Source organism: Rana temporaria, chromosome 5, assembly GCF_905171775.1.
Source record: "Rana temporaria chromosome 5, aRanTem1.1, whole genome shotgun sequence".
Classification (NCBI taxonomy): domain Eukaryota; kingdom Metazoa; phylum Chordata; class Amphibia; order Anura; family Ranidae; genus Rana; species Rana temporaria.
The window spans coordinates 339,792,974-339,811,182 of NC_053493.1; the positions used below are offsets into that span (position 1 = coordinate 339,792,974).

At 45.7% G+C, this 18,209-nt stretch overlaps 1 protein-coding gene across 5 annotated transcripts in view; it reads right to left on the reverse strand.

Annotated features, from left to right (window-relative positions):
• Window positions 1–18,209, reverse strand: part of STAU2 (staufen double-stranded RNA binding protein 2) — a 390,310-nt gene that overhangs the window by 338,465 nt on the left and 33,636 nt on the right. For 3 of the 5 annotated variants that reach the window (XM_040354428.1, XM_040354426.1, XM_040354429.1), the window contains exons 4-5: window positions 8,334–8,493; window positions 7,613–7,666 (exon numbers count right to left, since the gene is read on the reverse strand). In XM_040354428.1, the coding sequence (XP_040210362.1) occupies window positions 7,613–7,666; window positions 8,334–8,493 (214 nt within the window). The remainder of the gene's footprint in view (window positions 1–7,612; window positions 7,667–8,333; window positions 8,494–18,209) is intronic. The other 2 variants (XM_040354430.1, XM_040354427.1) reach the window with 1 other exon arrangement.

Below are 18,209 nucleotides of genomic sequence, written 5' to 3' on the forward strand. Positions count from 1 at the left end.
AAAAACGCAATGCCCTGTCAATGGTGTATTTGCGTGGAAGCTATCTCTGGGAGTCATACCAGCTTCCGTAGGCCCTCCCGACCCTGTAATAAATTACTCTGGAGACTGGTTTACTAGCCTTAATCAGAGTAGAAATAACCTGGCTAGACAGGCCCCTACCCCTGAGGATCAGGGATTCAGCCGCCAAGCCGTCAAATTTAGATGCCGTAAGGCAGGGTGGAGTATCGGACCTTGAGAGAGTAGGTCTGGTCGAAGTGGGAGGGGTCCAAGGTTCCCCTACTGACATTCTCACGATTAGTGAGTACCACGACCTCCGGGGCCATGCTGGGGCTATCAGAATGACAGGTCTGTTCTCCGCCCTGATCCTGCGCAGCAGGCGGGGCAGCATCTGTAACGGGGGGAAGGCGTACAGCAGACTAAACGGATGCCAAGGACAAACCAACGCATCGGTTCCACAGGCCAGAGGGTCCCTAGATCGGGACACGAACTTGTTCAGCTTCCTGTTGAACCTAGATGCCATGATGTCCACATCCGGAAATCCCCATTTCTGGCAGATTTCCTGAAAGACTTGGGGATGGAGAAACCACTCCCCTGAAATCAGCTGCTGGCGACTCAAGAAGTCTGCCTGTAAATTGTCCACCCCTGGGATAAAAACCGCCGAGATGCATGGTACATGCGCTTCTGCCCATAGAAAAATTAAGCTCACTTCCCTTTGGGCGGCTCGACTCTTCGTGCCCCCTTGGTGGTTTATATATGCCACCGCCGTGGCATTGTCGGACTGCACTCTCACTGGAGACCCTTGCAGCTTGGATGTCCAGGCTTTTAAAGCTAGGCGTGCCGCCCTGATCTCCAAGACATTGATTGGCAGCCGTCTTTCCGACTCTGCCCAAATCCCCTGCTGGATCTGCCCATCCAAGACCGCTCCCCAGCCCTTCAGGCTGGCATCTGTGGTTATCAACTTCCAGATGATGGGACTGAACGATCTTCCCTTTAGGAGGTTCAGAGGCTTTAACCACCAGCAGAGACTTTGCCGGACCCTTGATGGAAGGGTCAACGGAAGATCCAGGGCTTGTGGATCTTTGTTCCAGGCTGACAGGATGGTTGTCTGCAGGATTCGAGTGTGGGCCTGAGCATATGGCACCGCCTCGAAGGTGGCCACCATCTTTCCTAGTAATCTCATGCACAAACGGATAGTGGGCTGCCTTTTGCTTAGCACTAACTGGATCAATTGTTTGATCCCCCTGAATTTCTCTACGGGGAGAAACACCCTTTGCTGCTTTGTGTCTAGCAGCATGCCGAGGTATTCCAATCGCCTTGCAGGCTGCAAAGCCGATTTTTCTTGGTTTAGAACCCAACCAAATACCTTGAGGTACTGAACCGCCAGGGTTACTGCTCGACTCAGGTCTGAAGCAGAGTGATCTATGACCAGGAGGTCGTCCAAATAGGCCAGGATCAAGACTCCCTGGGTCCTCAGACTGGCCAAGATGGGGGCCAGGACTTTCGTAAACACACGGGGGGCCATAGCCAACCCGAAAGGGAGAGCCACAAATTGATAGTGGCACCCCGCGACAGCAAAGCGTAGGAACTTTTGATGCCCTTGGAAAACTGGAACATGAAGATATGCATCCTTTATGTCTATTGAGGCCAAAAAATCGTTCGGCTGCAAAGCTGCGGCGGCAGAGCGTATGGATTCAATCCGAAAGGACTGGATCCTCAGGTAAGAGTTTAAAATTTTTAGATCCAGGATGGGCCTTACATCGCCATTGGGTTTCGGAACGATAAACAGATTGGAGTAAAAGCCTAGCTTGTGCTCCTGAACGGGTACCTCTATGATTACCCTTTGATCTAGAAGACGATCCAAGGCTGATAGTAAGGCAGCCCTCTTTGCCGGATCGCTTGGAATCCTTGATTCCTGAAAATGCGGAGGGGGGAACTCCCGAAATTCTATCTTGTAGCCAGTCGCCACTAAGGAAAGAACCCATTTGTCGGGGATCCTGGCTTCCCAAACCTTTGCAAAGAATCGAAGCCTTCCCCCCACCTAATTGAGTGGGGGTGCCCCTTCATAAGGCTGACTTGGGAGCCGGTTTAGCTGGTTTGCGGAACCATGGTCTTTTACCACCAGCGGCCTGTCCCTGCGACTTATTAGCAAAGTTTGATCGTGCGGGAGGCCGTCGATACTGCCTGGGGCCAGAGGGCCCTGGGGCTGGGGATTGCTGCCGCTTGAACGTAGGGCCTCGAAATCTCTTTTTGACTGGTAAAAGAGTACTCTTGCCACTTGATATTGTCTGTATGTATTTATCAAGATCTTCCCCAAAAAGCCTTCCTCCGTGAAAGGGGAAGCCCGCTAAAAGCTTTTTACACGGAGTCTCGGCAGACCAATTCTTTAGCCACAAGAGCCGCCGCATATGTACCAGAAACAGCGACAGACGGGAAGCCTGTTGGATGGAGTCCTTTATGGCATCCACCGCAAAACACAGAGCTCTAGGGAGGTCGGCCAGATCCTGCGCTTGCTGAGCCGGGAGCTCCCTTAACATCTGTTTTGTCTGGTCTTTTAACGCCTGACAAACACCTATAGCAGCAACTGCCGGTTGCACGACTGCACCTGCTGTAGAAAAAGATGCTTTCAAAAGGGTCTCTAACCGCTTATCAACCGGATCCTTGAACATTTGTATGTTCTCTACCGGACAGGTTAAAGACTTATTTACGGAGGAGACCGCTGCATCCACAGCAGGAAGCACCCATTTTTTAGAAAAACTCTCCTCCATGGGGTACAGAACAGAAAACCTCTTTGGAGGCACAAAAATTCTATCGGGCCGAACCCAATCTTGAAAAATCACGTTCTCCAACAAGGGGTGAAGCGGAAAGACTGCGTTACTAAATGGTGCTTTCAAGGAGCCCAAGGACGATACAGCAGGAAACTGAGGCTCTGGTAAAGGCAGTTTAAAAGGACCATATCCGTAAGACTGAACCCACAGACCTTCTGCTTGGGAGACCGAAAAAGGTTCCTCAATAGTGGACTCCTCCATATCTGAACCTTCTAGGTTCTGCTCTGTTAGGTCTTCCTGGGATTCAAATTCCTCAGGGGAGAGAACCTCAACTTCTGAAGACACCAATTTAGGCGACGGAGACCTATCTCTCTTTTTTCCTGTAAGAGAATTATTAAGAAGCATTGTCAATCTCTGTTCTAACCCGTCCAGGGAGACAGCTAGCATCTCGGGTGTAACAAACACCGGAGCAGGTAGAATGGGGCCAGCCGCAGCACCCACCACACCTGATGGCTCCTCAAAGGTGGCGTCTGTTAATTTCTCAGGGGAGGACAAACCCGGCATGGCCTGACTAAGATCCTCAGAACTAGAGGGGGAACCCTTCTGTTTTTTTGCATTTTTAGCATTCTTAGTCCCCGAACCTTTAGGGCCCATGATACAACACTGAGGCACTCTGCTAGCAACAACTGACTGTTGTAGCAAGGAGGAAAAAGGAAATATATAGCTTAAGGCAGGAAAAAAAAAAATATCCCCTTAAGGCCAAAGGAAGGCAGTGCTCACACCTTCCTTCTATATTAACCCCCCTTTTTTTTTTTTTTTTTTTTATATATTTATTTTATTTTATATATCTTTTTTTTTTTTTTTTTTTACCGGCACTGTTCCTTTAGGAAAAAAACTGTGTTAATAGCCAACCTGCTGCTAGAGACTCTTGGCAAAAAGGGTTTTTAGCTTCCTTTTTTTTTTTCAGGTCAGTGGGGAGCCTAGCTCCAGACCAACAGGTCTCTTTACCGCCACCAGGTGTCGCTCGACCGCCGCTCTGTGCCCCGTTCTGTGTCCCTCCGGCCAGCAGATGCTTCTCACACTGACCGGAGGACAGGTTTGTCAGCCGAGATAATAGCGAGGGGAACGCCCCCTCCTCCTTGCTGACGCTGCTACGGTCCCCGCCTCTTCCGTGCGCGCCCCTATATCACACACCACGAGGAGAGGCAGCAACGCCAGCGGCGTGACAGGACACAGCCGCTTGGCCGCAACGCAACACCTGACAAGGCAAGTCTCTGGCCATCTTTTAGCACAGCTTAAGCCAGGAAAACACGGGGGTGGGCTGATCCTTGTTAGTCCCAGGGAACCAGGAAAGGAGCCCCTAACCCCCAAAGCCATGCGGAGCAGCAAACATACATATATAAATATATATAATGGCAAACACAGTTAGTGGAGGGGGATACACTAGAATGTGGGAGGTAACCATCCTGTCTAGCAGACATAGTGGAAAAAGTCGCCCATGCAGAGCATCCCAGGCTGTCCCAACTAGATTTCCCACACTGAGGGACCTGTCGACGAACCAAGTTCCGCAGGCCCCTCTCTTACCTGCTCCACGCTGCAGGGTATTGCAAAAGCAAGAGGCCCAATCTTCCCCCATCTCCGCGGGTTCTGTACCAGACCTTCAGGGACCCGGGTCCTTGGCAGGAACCCCACTGCCCTGGACCTATACAGCACCCTGGCAACAGCGCCTTTTGGACTTTAGAAAGTTCAAAGTTCTGGGCCCAGGGTCCAGCCCTCCGAAGAGAGGCATTATAGGCAAAACCCCACGACTTGGGGCCCGGGTACTGTCCACCTTGGCTCTGAGGCACTTTGGACAGATCCGGTATAGTCTACCTAGTCCCAAGGACATGGAGGCAAACTAATTCGTGACCAACACCTAAGACACTGGCGAAAAAACTGAGGGACTCCTCCTATGGGAGGGGGTTATATAGGGAGGGGACTTCCTGTTTAAGATTGCCAGTGTCCATCACCTGAAGGTACTCCATATAACCCACATAGTAATGAATATGCCGCTCTGTGTCCCGTGATGTACGATAAAGAAATGCCATTTTAGTCCCAAGACTAAAACTAAATCGAAATTTGCTGCCAAAATTAACACTGCTTCTGTCAAAACGGTCATGCTGGTAAAGTCACCATTTGATCAACACTTGTAGCCAATAGCTGCAGCACTGATTGTGTATCCCGAGCTTGCGCTCCACGCCGACACGCACTTCCAGTTCCAGCTTCCGGGCGCTGCCGAGATCGTACGGCGTGCAGCCCAGCCAGTCAGCCTTTGGGTTCCTACAGAGGCTCCAATGCTACTCTATCTGTCCATGGCCTGTCATCCTATTGCTGGGATCCAGCCCCAAACGTAATTGTGGATCGCATAAGTGACCCTGGACCACATAATACCTATATATGCCCTAATATTACCTTCTCATTGCTGAATTAAATGAATTCTTAAATGCTACACTCAGTCTGGCGCACCTTGTTACTTTTCTATCTCGATTGTGTATTTTGACCTGGGGTTTTGGAATTCCCCTGCTGTCAGATTACAATAGAACAACGGGAGAGATCTCTGCATCAACATCGTTTGTGTTGATTTAGGGATCTGTCATGTTTGCACCTGTATACCTTAATAAATGGATAGTGATCTCACGCAGTAATGAACTGTCACATACAATAAATGCAATAGTGATGCATTAGGGTGAAAAACATTCTGCCTTAAAAATCACTTTAAAGTGATTGTAAAGGATCAAGTTTTTTTTACCTTCATGAATTTTCTACATTAAGGTAAATCTGCAGCTCTCCCCCAAATACTTACCTGAGCTTGGTCTTTATCCAGAGCAGTGCCAGAGAGCAGCGGCTCTCTCTGGTCATCACTGGACATGGAGGCAGCAGCAGGAGCCATTGGCTCTTGCCGTTATCAATCATAACCTGTGAGGAGAAAGCAGGGGGCGGAGCTGTCAATGCACACACAGAGCGCAGTTCCGGATCGAACCATTACAAGTGCCTCCATAGCAAGCAGCTCAAAATGGAGGAGGAGCCAGGAACGTCGGCGGGGAACCCAAGAGGAGGATCAGGGCTACTGTGTTCGAAACAGTTCTGTTAAAAAAAAAACTCCTCTGCAGCAGGGTCCCCCCCCCCACCCTCCAATATTAACCTAGCCCGATCTTCCTCCAGCGATGTGCGTGAGAACCTCGGCTCTATCCGAGGACTCGCCCTCCTCATTGGCTCACAGCCAGTGAACAAATGGGGAGAGAGAGAGGGGGAGTGGGGCCGAGACGCAGCTCGGTATGTGAATGGACACGCAGAGCGCATCTGAGGAACGAGCCTGCTTGGGTAACCCCATTAGCAAGCTGCTTGCTCTGGGGGCACTCAGCAGGAGGGAGGGGCCAAAAGCAACCACAGGGGACCCAAGAGGAGGAGCATCGGGCTGCTCTGTGCAAAACCATTGCACAGAGCAGGTGAGAATGACATGTTATTGTTTACAAAAAAAAACAAAAAAAACACTAAGCTTTATCACTTTAAGTTCGCTGTACAAATTGGCCCTTTGGCACCACACTAGTCATACACAGCTTGAATCAGCCTGTCTGCACCACTCATCTCACCAAAGAAGCCAGGTGGAAAATTATTGGCTGAACAGTGACTGCATCCCATCATATGTAGCAATTGGTCGCGTATTCAGACAGCCGCAGGTGCTACAACTGTCCGAATACAATAGCCAGCAGGGGAGATTCCTCCTTTAAAGCTGTTTAGCACAAACAGGGGAATTTGACCGATTTCTCTTGTTCAGTTCCGCAGAGTATGGCAAACCTTAGTTATGTGTAATAGTATGGGACACTGAATTCTGCTGAACTGGAGGTGTATGTAGCATCAATGCTCTGACTCTGACGGAATTTTAAGCAGCAGATTTGTGGATTTATTCGGGAATGATGGAAATTTGCACAGGATGCCCACATTCCTGCACTGCATTACTTTGTAAAATTGCCCTCTATTGTAGCTTCACTCTACAGCCAAGCCATTCACATGTGGACCTGATTCTTCAGCAAGACATTTAGATGATGCCCTCTTCACCTGGCAGGCAGTCACATCTACTGCATACCAATAACCTATCATTACGAGTCCTCTTCTGTCATATCTCCCATGACAGTGATCCCTTGTCAGGTGAAACTGTTTGCATTGTTAGATGGTGTCACAATTGCAAAAAAGTTGGAACCAAGAAACCCTGTTACCAAATTGAAATTAATTCATTTTAACAATAACAAAAATGTTTATTAAAGGGGTTGTAAAACATTCTGTAGTACAGTAGCCCCCCAGAGCCCTCCTTTTACTTACCTGAACCCGATTTTTCCAGCGATGAGAAAGAGCCCAGCAGCTCCAGACGGTGTCTCGGGTCCTCATTGGATTGACAGCAGCAGCAGCCATTGGCTGCTGCTGCTGTCAATCACATCCAGTGACACAGGAGTCGGGAGGCGAGGCCTAGTCCTGCTGTCTGTGTCAATGGAAGCAGCAGCAGGACTCAGAACAAGTGTCCCCTTGAAATGCAGGTCGCGGGGGGGCACTCCATGCAGGGAGGAGCCAGGAGCGACGCTGGGGGACCCCAGAAGAGGAGGATTGGGGGCCACTCTGTGCAAAACCCTTACACAGAGGAGGCAAGTATAACCTGTTTGTTACTTAAAAGAAATTGAACCTTTGCAACCCCTTTAAGGTTCTGGTAGCCCACATAAAATTTGAAGTCAACACATAAGACATCACTGGTTTAATAACTAAAGAATCCAGCCCATCATAGTAACATTACCCTTCAGCCAATGCTGGGATCTATTTACCTTTAGCAGAGAGTCTTGTTGATGAATATACATTCCCACGCCGTGCAGCAGCTTCTGTGTGGCGGCAGATAAAAACAATTACCATGGGTCGGCACTGCTGAGACTATAAGTTCTAGATCACCTTATGTTAAAGCCTACACATAGATGTGACAGTCTGTCCTGTGAACCAACTATCAAGAGAGATTAGCAGGAACTAATAGCCATATGAGAGATCTTTGTAAAAAGCACAAGTTACAAAATGTTGTCCTTTGCCACATTTAAATCCCTTTAAAAATAGCAAATAAAACCAATGAAGGATGAGCCAATCCTAAACCTGACAAGTCTATAGTGAACTTCAGTCTACCTAAACCTGAGATTTCAGATATAGACGCATGCTGGTGAATTAAATTACCCATTGGATTTTTACACCTCTCAGGGATGCAGACAGCGAACGTTATGCATCTGAACTCCTGGACCTGCCCGGTTGCTGTGACCATTATGAAGTCTTATTTGATTTCTCATTATAAAGCATGCAGCAGCAGGACCAAGAGCAGAGTCGGGGATTCTACATAGAAGACTCCACAGCTCTTGCTTCAAAAGAGAAATGAAAAACCAGCATCTATAAAGAAGTGAAATGTCAGTTTTGGGTAGAAGGACCAGAAATTCACAATTCATCAAAATTGCTAAATTGTGTAAAATATTCTAAAAATATTGATTATGAGTAAGGTAACAGCGAGCTTACCTGGGTTGTTATTGATAATATTTTTCATCTGCCTCGCTGCAGGTTTGGGGAGTTTGGTTTCCGACAATGCTAGACTGGCTGCAGCATGTTGCGCTTTCTTAATGCTTGTGCTCTCTGCTTCCCATGACTGATCTCCTAGTGTCAGCTGTACAGTAAATAACTTGAAAGAGAATGAAAAATAAAGCAACTAGTTAAAAGGCAGCTTAAACTTAAAAGACATTAAGCAACTCTAATATTTTCTTAAAGAGAGAGTAAACTTAGCTGTACCACCACAACACACACACACACACACACACCAGACTGAAGTAACTAGATAACAAGGCTTGGGATGGAGAATGGCCCCTTTCACACGAGCGGACAAAATGGGTCTGCCTGTCAGCTTTTAGGGCGGAACCGATCAGACCCTCCACTGTCCTCTATGGAGCGGCAGATGTAAACAGACAAGTGATCCATTTACATCTGACTGCCCACAGAGGAGCGTGGATGTGTCTGTGTCCGCTCTGCATAAGTGGAGCGGACACAGACCAGCCATCTGTCTGTTCAGAGATCAGCGGACAGATTCCCTGTTGGGCTGGCGGACTCCAGGCACAGTCCATCCCAAGTGAAAGGGGTCATTCACCAAGATCAAAGCTGAAATCCAAGAGCTATGTATATTCTTATTAGTAACAGAAAGAGACACAAATGAGTGTAGCTCTGTATTTAGTAAGACATCATTGTAGCATTTTTTTTAAGTGCAAATGTATATCTTATATATATTCAAATAAGCATCTGTGTATTTAGCCATTTGTCAGGAGTTCATCTTTAAAAGAGGAACTGCATTTTGCTCACATAATTTGTAATAAAAACATCTTTACCATTCTGATTGATTGATTGATTGATTGATTGATTTAATGGATTTATAATGCGCCAAATACTGACCCATCAGGGCAGTGTCTAAGCGCAAGAAGCATAACTGGAGAAAAGCAAATCAAATCAGAGGGTGAAAAAAAAGAAGAGACGAAGAAGAGCAAGAAAGACTAATAATTCTGAAGCTTCCCTCCAACCACTTTGCATATTATTTTATATATACTGCGATTCTGTATATGCCAAACATGCTGCAGAAATCTCCCTCCACTAAGTCTGGCTGCAGCCATTTTAACTGTGGGCAGCTGAAGCTGCTGCCTGTTCACTTCCTGAATTTACACTAACACACAGAGGCACACCTCCAGCTCTCATTGGCCCTCTTATGACTTATTTCCCCCTCCCTTCCTGGCAAACTCTCACAAAAGTGGGAGAGAGTTGTGCATGATGTCATAAGCCTAGGCTGATGACCAGACAAGAACCAGGAAGAGGGCTGTATAAGGTATTTACTAACAGGAAAAAAAAAATGTTTTACTATCCAAAGTTAAAAACAACAAGGGCAGAACATTTAATAGATGGAAAGTTGAAAAAATTACCAAAGATCTGCTTTAACTCTATTTTATATGACTGGGGGTCATTGGATCCTAAGGACAAATTTAGCAGCATCAGTTGACTACAAAATGTAGTCAAACTGATTTACCTACTTAAATGATCTTTATATTTATTTTTAAGAACAAATTGAAGGCTTTCATTTAGTATTTTTTTCTTATACATTTTTTTAAATAAATACCCTGTTTCTTGTTTTTGGATTTTCTGTAAAATCCTTTTTTTTACATTCATTGAAGGACAGCCAGATCTTCAGATCATAAGGATGAATGTCAACTGTAGGTGTAGGACGCTAGGTGCAACAGAAGACGAGCATGCTGGACCACCTTCCGATCAGCACGCTTAGCCGTGTGTTCTGGCAGAGGGGCCATTCCCCTGTCAGAACACAGTAGAACAGCAGGTGAGATCGCAGTACTAATATCTGAAAAAACAAGTGGTGTGTACTAGGTTTAAGGAACAACTCAACCAAGATGAGAAAAAACTGGGCAGGTGTTGTGTCCTTCAAATGAATGTAGAGAAAGGGATTTTTACAGTGACTAACAAAATCCCATTTTCTCTCCCATTCGTTAAAGGACACAGCAAGATCTTCAGTTCATAAGAAATGGAACATCCCAAAGCAGTGTCAGAGACAAAATGGTGGGTCAAAATATAATCAAACCAAAAACAAGGAACCACATGCCCACAGACTCAAACTGCCGAGGCAACCACAACAATCTTGTAGAACTTGGTAAACTTGCTTACAGACAACCAAGTAGCCACTTTGCAAACCTTAAGAATTGAAACAGAATGATCAAAAGCCCAGGATGCTCTCAGCACCCTGGTAGAGTGAGCAGTAATAGGAAACAGATTCCCAGCCTGAAAGGCTATAAGCTCGAACCACTGACGAATCCACCTGGATATAGTGGACGACAATGCTGCCTGGCCCTTCCTAGGGCCATCCATAACACAAACAACCAATCAGTCTTCTGAATAGGAGTAGTAGCATTCAGGTATATTTAAATGGCCCTAACCACAACTAAATAATTAAGAGCCACTTCCCTAGGATGAAAAGGGTTAGAGCACAGAGAAGGCAGGACGATATCCTCATCCAAATAAAAGGCTGACAGGTCTTTTAGAAAAAAGGATGACCAAGTCACGTAGCTGACTACAGTTATCTGACACTGCAGACTTACCCCTCCTTTCCTAGACTGCCTCTGTGTTCCCCTAGTGCTGGGTTCGGATTACATGCATCATATTCCAAAGCCAAGCAGGAAGCATTGTGGGAACTGTAGTTTCCTGAACAGATATTCCTTACCTGCAGAACTATCCGAGAACTACATCTCCCAGCAGGCCATCTGCTCTAGGGAGAGAACTCTGGGAGAGGCTATATTGGGGTAAGCAGATCAAGCCCAAGCTCTCTTGCTTCCCAGATCTCGTCAAGTAACTATCCCCTTAACTGAAGTTTCGGGAAAACTGCGGCCTACATTACGATGCTCCTAGCTCCGACCCAGACGGGTCCAACTCCGCATCTACACGACGGGCATCACCACAGCATCGCTGTAATCAGCAGGACCAGATGACTCACTGTTACAGCAGCCAGACCATCATCATAGCCAGTTCTGCAGAAGGAATAATCGATTCGGATCGCTCTCCAGGAAGTTTTTTACACTGTTCTACAGATTGGTGAGCGGGCAACTGCCCACAAATCCACTACCAGTCACTAGCATACTCCACAGGACACTGTATACAGACACCCTACACCTGGAATTGCCTTAAGGATTACTACTAGTCAGTCTCAGCTGCTTTGCCTTGACTGCATATCACTGTGCTACACTTATCTTTGTTTCTTTGAGCTCCAATGTGCCGGTGAAGACAATCGCAAGGCCTTGCATCTTGAATATTGCTATTCTATCGCTATTTAAAAAGGGACACGCCACTAAAACCTATATTGCTTCAGCACTCATTAGGATTAAATGTATAATAGGCCGGCCTGGGGTTGCCCTTTAGCAGTGGTTTTATATACAGCAACCAGTAGCCCTTTTGAGACCCAATCATTCATTTATTGCCCGTTTCTGTATGCTTTGATATTATTTATCTGTTATCGTCTATTGTCATTTAATTGCTTTGGGGAACCTTTGCAACCGAAACTTGGCTGCTTATCCAAGATTTAGCTGACTAGGACCTGCTACAAGACTCTCCTATTAAGTAAAAACTAGAGAGAGATAATCAATCCGCATTATGTCAATGTGTCATTTAAAGGTATACACAAAAATGTCTAATCCTAGAGTGTCTGAAGGGCTGGAAATTTCACGGCTCAAGGTGGCGCAGACGAACATGCAATTCTAAGAAAACCCCTAGGGGGCAGTGCTACACTTAGATACTCTACGCGCCAAAGTAATTGCCAGAAAGAAGAGCAACTTTTGTAAGAGTCATCAAGAGAAAAAAAAAATGGACAAAACCAGATTCAGGTCCGACAGAGGCAGGAGAGGTCTAATAAGTGAAAGTACACATGTGATCCACTGAATGAAGGTAAGAAGCAGGGTAACAGAATCAAATGGTGTTGAAAAAGTACAACCAAAGTAGAAACCTGGCCATTCACAGTGCTCAGGGCCATAAGGCAGTCCATACCTTTTTGAAGAAAGGTCAGAATGCGAGCAAATGAGAACTTGCGGAAAGGAAACCCAACAACTCGCAATAGGCGAGGTAAGCCTTCCCAATGTAATAATAGATGAAGTGGAAAGTGGACTTTCAATTTCAAAGCATTGTGGGGATGACAGCCTTAAAAAAGCCTTTACCCTCAGGGCCTGGCTTTCACTAGCCATGCTGTTAAAGCCAGCGACTGTAAAGCAGGGTAAAGGATCAGATCAGACATTGAGAAAGAAGGTCTGGGAAAAGCAGAAGATGCAAAAGTGCATCAGCAACTAACCGAGGGAAATTCAGGAACCAGGTCCTGCACAGCCAGTCTGGAGCCACTAGAATTACCAGAATACCCTCCTGGACCCTGACTGGGTAAACCTCAAGAATAGCTGCCCAATGGAAGAGGGAAAGATGAATTGCCCTAAGTAGCAGGATGATCATGGGAAGCCTGTTTTTTTCCCCCCGAGTCCAATGAGCCTGAGCGAAGCATCACTTCCCTCCAACCAAAAAGAGGCTGGCATCTGTCGTGACGATCTGGCAGCTGAGAGGGAGAAAAGACTGTGATAGTGGTGTCTTTGCCTGATGAGACAAGCAAACAGTATTGTCCAGGAAGGCCAGATTCCTGTTCAACTTGGCCAAAATCTGTGGCTGCTGGGGCCTGGAATGGTGTTGCGCATAAGCAACTGCTTCATAGGAGGCTACCATGAGACTCAAAAGCAGATGGAGACAGTCCACAGTCAAGCCAGATGCAGAACATGAATTAGAAAAATCCTAGGTCAGGGATAGGCAACCTTAAAGAGGTGGAGATTTATCTTAACAACATGTGAGAAGTCAAAGATCACCGGCACAGAGTGTCGCCTTCTCACACCTGATTTAACCCTCGACTTGCCGTACTACCGTGTAGCAATCACATGCATTGCACAGCAATCATGGGTTTAATTTAGGGGATGAGAAGGCAACATATCGTCTCCTCAGCACCTGTCAAAAACACTCCAATCACTTTTCAGGGAAGCAGCAGTGAACAAACCCTGACTGTTCCGAGGACCCTATAAGGCCGTTTTTACACCGATCTGCTGAGGTTTACTCGCTCCGCGGGTTCAGCGCAGTGCATTTGCAACTTTCCTGTGTTAGCCGTGCTTTGCCATAGAATTCTATTATATCCTGCAGGTTTGGTGCACTTTCAGAAAGTGTAACATATATGCAGGATATAATTGAAGTGTCTATGGCTAAGCGCAGCAAACCCCCAGAAAAGCTGCAGGTACACTGCACTTCTCCCGGGTGTGGGTAAAAAGCAGCGCATCAGTGTAAAAGCAGCCCTATACTATTATGCACAGTGTATTGCTTCACACTGACCTGAAGATCTCTTCTTTCTTGCTGCTGACACCACTCTGGAGACCCTAGCCAGGATAAGAGGTGGAGTGCAGTTGGTATCACTCCGCATGGAATAGGAGCCAGCACTACAGAGGAGACATCTGCTTATATGGCTCTTGCTTCCTACTACAGCTCCAACTTTACAAGTAGTCCCTCTGCAATGTACTCTGCTTGATGCTATAGAATGACGGGTCAGCTCTCTTTCTTTCTTTCTATTTTTCTTTTTTCTATTTTCTTTTCTCTATTTCTTTTCCTCTTTCTCTTTATTGCCATTTGCTCATATTCCTTATCTAGTTGACTCTCTTTCTTTTCATCCTCCCTTTCTTTGTGGCTTGGGCCCTCAGGCTTGGTCCTGTCGGCCCTGGACACGGGATGCATTATTCGTTTTATATTTGGAAAAACAGATATCCTCTGCTATGTGCCTGCTTGAATTTTAAGTTTTTTTTTTTGTTATTTTATGTATTATCTTAATTTTTTATTTTCTTTTTGTAATGGTGCGTATTGTATAGCAACTTTGCTTTTAAGTTCTATATTTACTCCGGCGTGTTAGCCGGTATGTTACCTAAGCCAACATTAGGTTAATTTAGCAGGCCACCTGTCTGAAGAACATTCTATTGCCGGTCTTCTGGATTCGCTTTGGATCCCTAGAAGCCGGATTAATCTCAGGTTTACGGACTATCTGTTCTGATGTTTGATAGCTTATGGTGTGTCCACCACTGTTTTTTTTCTCTTTGTATTCTTTTTTGTTTATTGATGTACCTTTTCAATAAAACTCTTTGTACAAGAATGGCGGGTCAGCAAGCCCAGACTGTGATCTACCAGTCACCTGTCTGAGATCTACCGGTAGTTCGCAATCTACTGGTTGCTGACCTCCGTCTTAGGTCCTAACTTGTAAGTATGGCAGATGGGAGGTTTGGCTACCAAAGGGGGTCGCCCCTGCTCCTGCAGATGGTGTAATCAAACCCTATTTGTTATAAGAAGAACTATCTGTGTCCTTCATTGAATGGAAGAGAAAATACAATTTCCATTAAAAAATATAATTGTTTTGTTTTTTTTAAATTGAAAAAAAAATTCACAGGCTGTATATCTTTTTTAAAAGCTGGAGCCTGCCAGCTGGGAGGCACAATAACAGTCCAGCCAGTTGAGATTAGATTCCTTTTAAACACATCCATATTGATCACCATGATTGTCATTGTGATCACATGATCAGACATTCTGGTTCTTAATTGCTGTAGCTAAGAAAGCTCTCAAGGAACTAGGAGCTGGCATGGGTGCCTTCTTCTGGATCTGCTTGGGGATATGTATTAACATATTCCCCTTTCAAACACAATAACTAAAGAAATGGCATATGTTATTTTTCATTTACTTATGCAGTACAGTGTGTATCCTAAGGGATAAGTCTCTGACTTTGGTAGTCATAAATTGCAAACAGAGAATAGTTAAAACTAAAACTGTGCAATACAATCTTAAAATATGCGTCTGGAGGAGACAAGGTTACCTGTGGGTTGATAGGATGGTTATCTGTGGGATAGTTGGGGGAGGTATGTACGTTTTCCAGGGCCAAGATTAGGCTATGTGGCTTGGCCTTTCCTGGGGAGGAGATTAATAGTCCGAACTATCCCAAGTGTCCCCATTGTAGGTTTGCCATTGAACAATGTGTAGGTGACATTTGCTGTCTTGGGTTCTCATGTACAGGGGAACCAATAGGTCTCAGGTAGCGTGAAGTTTGAGTAGAAAAAGGTATATCAGGTGGGTGGGGAAGAAAATAAAAAAGGGGGGGGGAGTGGGGATTGGATTGTAGGGGGAAGATGGAGGAAAGGAGGCTTCTCCAGAGCAGGGTCAGTGGTTCAGCGAACCATGTATGGTAATATGGATAGTGGTGTGGTGGGTAGTATGCACCCTCAGGGTAATATAAGTCAGCAATTAAAACCCGGTGGTAGGTGGTGTTCAATCCATGGGAGCCACAGTTATTCGAATTTGGATAGTTTATCTAGTCAGATTGCCTCTGTTTTGGTATGGATCATTGCCTGTTTAACCGACACTGTGCATAGTGTGGTTTATTTCCAGGCTTTTGCAATGGTTTGTTTTTCTGTCGTTGATACAAGGAGTAGGAGTTTGAATTGACGGTGTGTTATGGCTTGTGGTTTGCTATTCAGGAGCGCTATCGTTGGGTCAGGTGGCAAGGTGGTTTTAAACATGGTAGCGAGAATGTTGAACACTTCCGACCAATAGGCATGGACTATGGGACAGTCCCACCAGATGTGTACCTGGTTTACTACAGCCTCGGAAGCAGTGGGAGGGGTATTGGGAGAGGAATTTTGATATCCTGGCAGGGACTAGGTACCATCCGGTTAATACCTTGTAATTGGTTTCAAGGGCCGCTATGTTTGGACTGGTCAATTTGGTAGCCTGCCAGATTCAAGCCAACCTCTATGTGGTAGATCATGTGTTCTGTGAAGTGTAGGAAAAGGTGTGATAGTAGCGAAATGATGGGCCTGTATTAGTCCACAGAAAAAAACACAAATCCTCCTGCGCTCTGGTGTTCTGCCAAACTGGGTACAGCAGTGTGGTCTAACGGCAAAATCAGAAGTCTTGCAGCCCTCCACAGAACAAAGGGTGTTCATATGGCTAAAACAAAAAGAAAAGAAAGGAGGGCGCACCGACCTTGTGCATTACCACTTAAAATTTAATTAAAAACAGAATAAAAAGCAATGGTCCTACTCACAAGACAATCAAAAAATAGGCGCTTTATAGACAGCTGGACTGGACCTCGCGGCACCTGCCAGTGGAACATCAGACATCTGAACGGCTGACGCGTTTCTGGGGCGTACCCCCTTTCTCAAAGCCTAGACAGTCCGTGATCCTGTATTAGTCCTGCATTTGACCATGTGGAGAAGGAGGATGGAGATGACCATGATGGGTAGAAGGAGGGTGTTGCTAAGGTAGGAGAGGAGGGGTTTATGTTGAGATTGGAGACTGAAGCCAGTTCTTAGCCTGTCCCAGATCGAGTGGCTGTGTTTAGTGACAGGGTTCGTGATTGTTCGGTGTTGAGCAGGTGTGAGACATAGGAGATTTGCTGTGGAACTTGGGTCACAGTCAAACGACTCGATCGTGACCCAAAGGGGAATTTTCTTAGTGGCGTGATATTTGGGTAGTTGCAGTAGTTAGGCGGCGTAGTAGTATTTGGAGAAATTGGGAACACTTAGCCCTCCGCAGATTCGGGATTTAAACAAAGTAGGTTGTGGTAGACGGGGTTTAAGTTTGAACCAAATTAATTGGGAGGCTTTGCGCTGAAGGATACGTAGGAAGTATGCTGGGACCTGTATCGAGAGCACTCTAAAAAGATATAGAATCTTACACAGTATAGACATCTTGACCAATGTGATTCTGCCCATCCAGTCACTAGCATAACAATACCTAACAGAAATTGGTAAGGTATGAGGTAAAGTAAAGAATAAGGTGTCGCCAAGCTAGGGTGGTGGAACGGCAGGGCCGGATTAACAAGGGGGCTGATGGAGCTGCAGCTCCAGGCCCCTTTCTCAAGATAGGCCCATTTGCCCCAAAAAAAAAAAAAAAAATATCTGAAAAAAAAAAGATCGAATTTGGGGGGTTGTAGCTCAACGACCAGAGGTCACAGAAACCCCACATTTGGGGGGTAGGCATGGGAACACCTACCCCACAACTGGTCAAAATATGGGACGGCTATCATTTATGGTTTCGGAGATACGGGCCTGCTTGCACAGCCTGTCAGAAGCTACATTCAGAGCGGCCAATATAAATACAAACTGCAGCAAACTGATAGGATCACAGGGCTTATAATAATTATTTGTATATTACTCATGGTAATTGACCCCTTGCCACCCAGGCCAATTCTGACACTTCTCTACTACATGTAAAAATCATCATTTGTTTTTTGCTAGAAAATTACTCTATGGTGGTCTTTGCACTTTTTATGTTGCAGGGTACAGAGCTGCACGATTCTGGCTAAAATGAGAATTGCAATTTTTTTGCTTAGAAGATAGATCACGATTCTCTCACAATTCTTGCAGAGTAACATCATCTTACACATTAAAACAAAAAAAAAATGGGCTAACTTCACTGTTTTGCTTTTATGGTTTTTATTATTCATTGAAGTGGGCAAATGCAGTGTGACATAAAATATTGCAGCAATAGCCATTTTATTCCCTAGAGTCTCTGCTAAAATATATATAATGTTTGGTGGTTCCAAGTAATTTTCTAGCAAATAATATTGCTTTTTAACTTAAAGCGGATGTGCCACTAAAAAAATATATTAAAAGCCAGCAGCTACAAATACTGCAGCTGCTGACTTTTAATATTAGGACACTTACCTGTCCTGGAGTCCAGCGGCGTCCGCAGCAGATGACGAGCGATCGCTCGTCACCCTGCTGCTCCCCCCTCTATCCACGGTGAGGGAACCAGGAT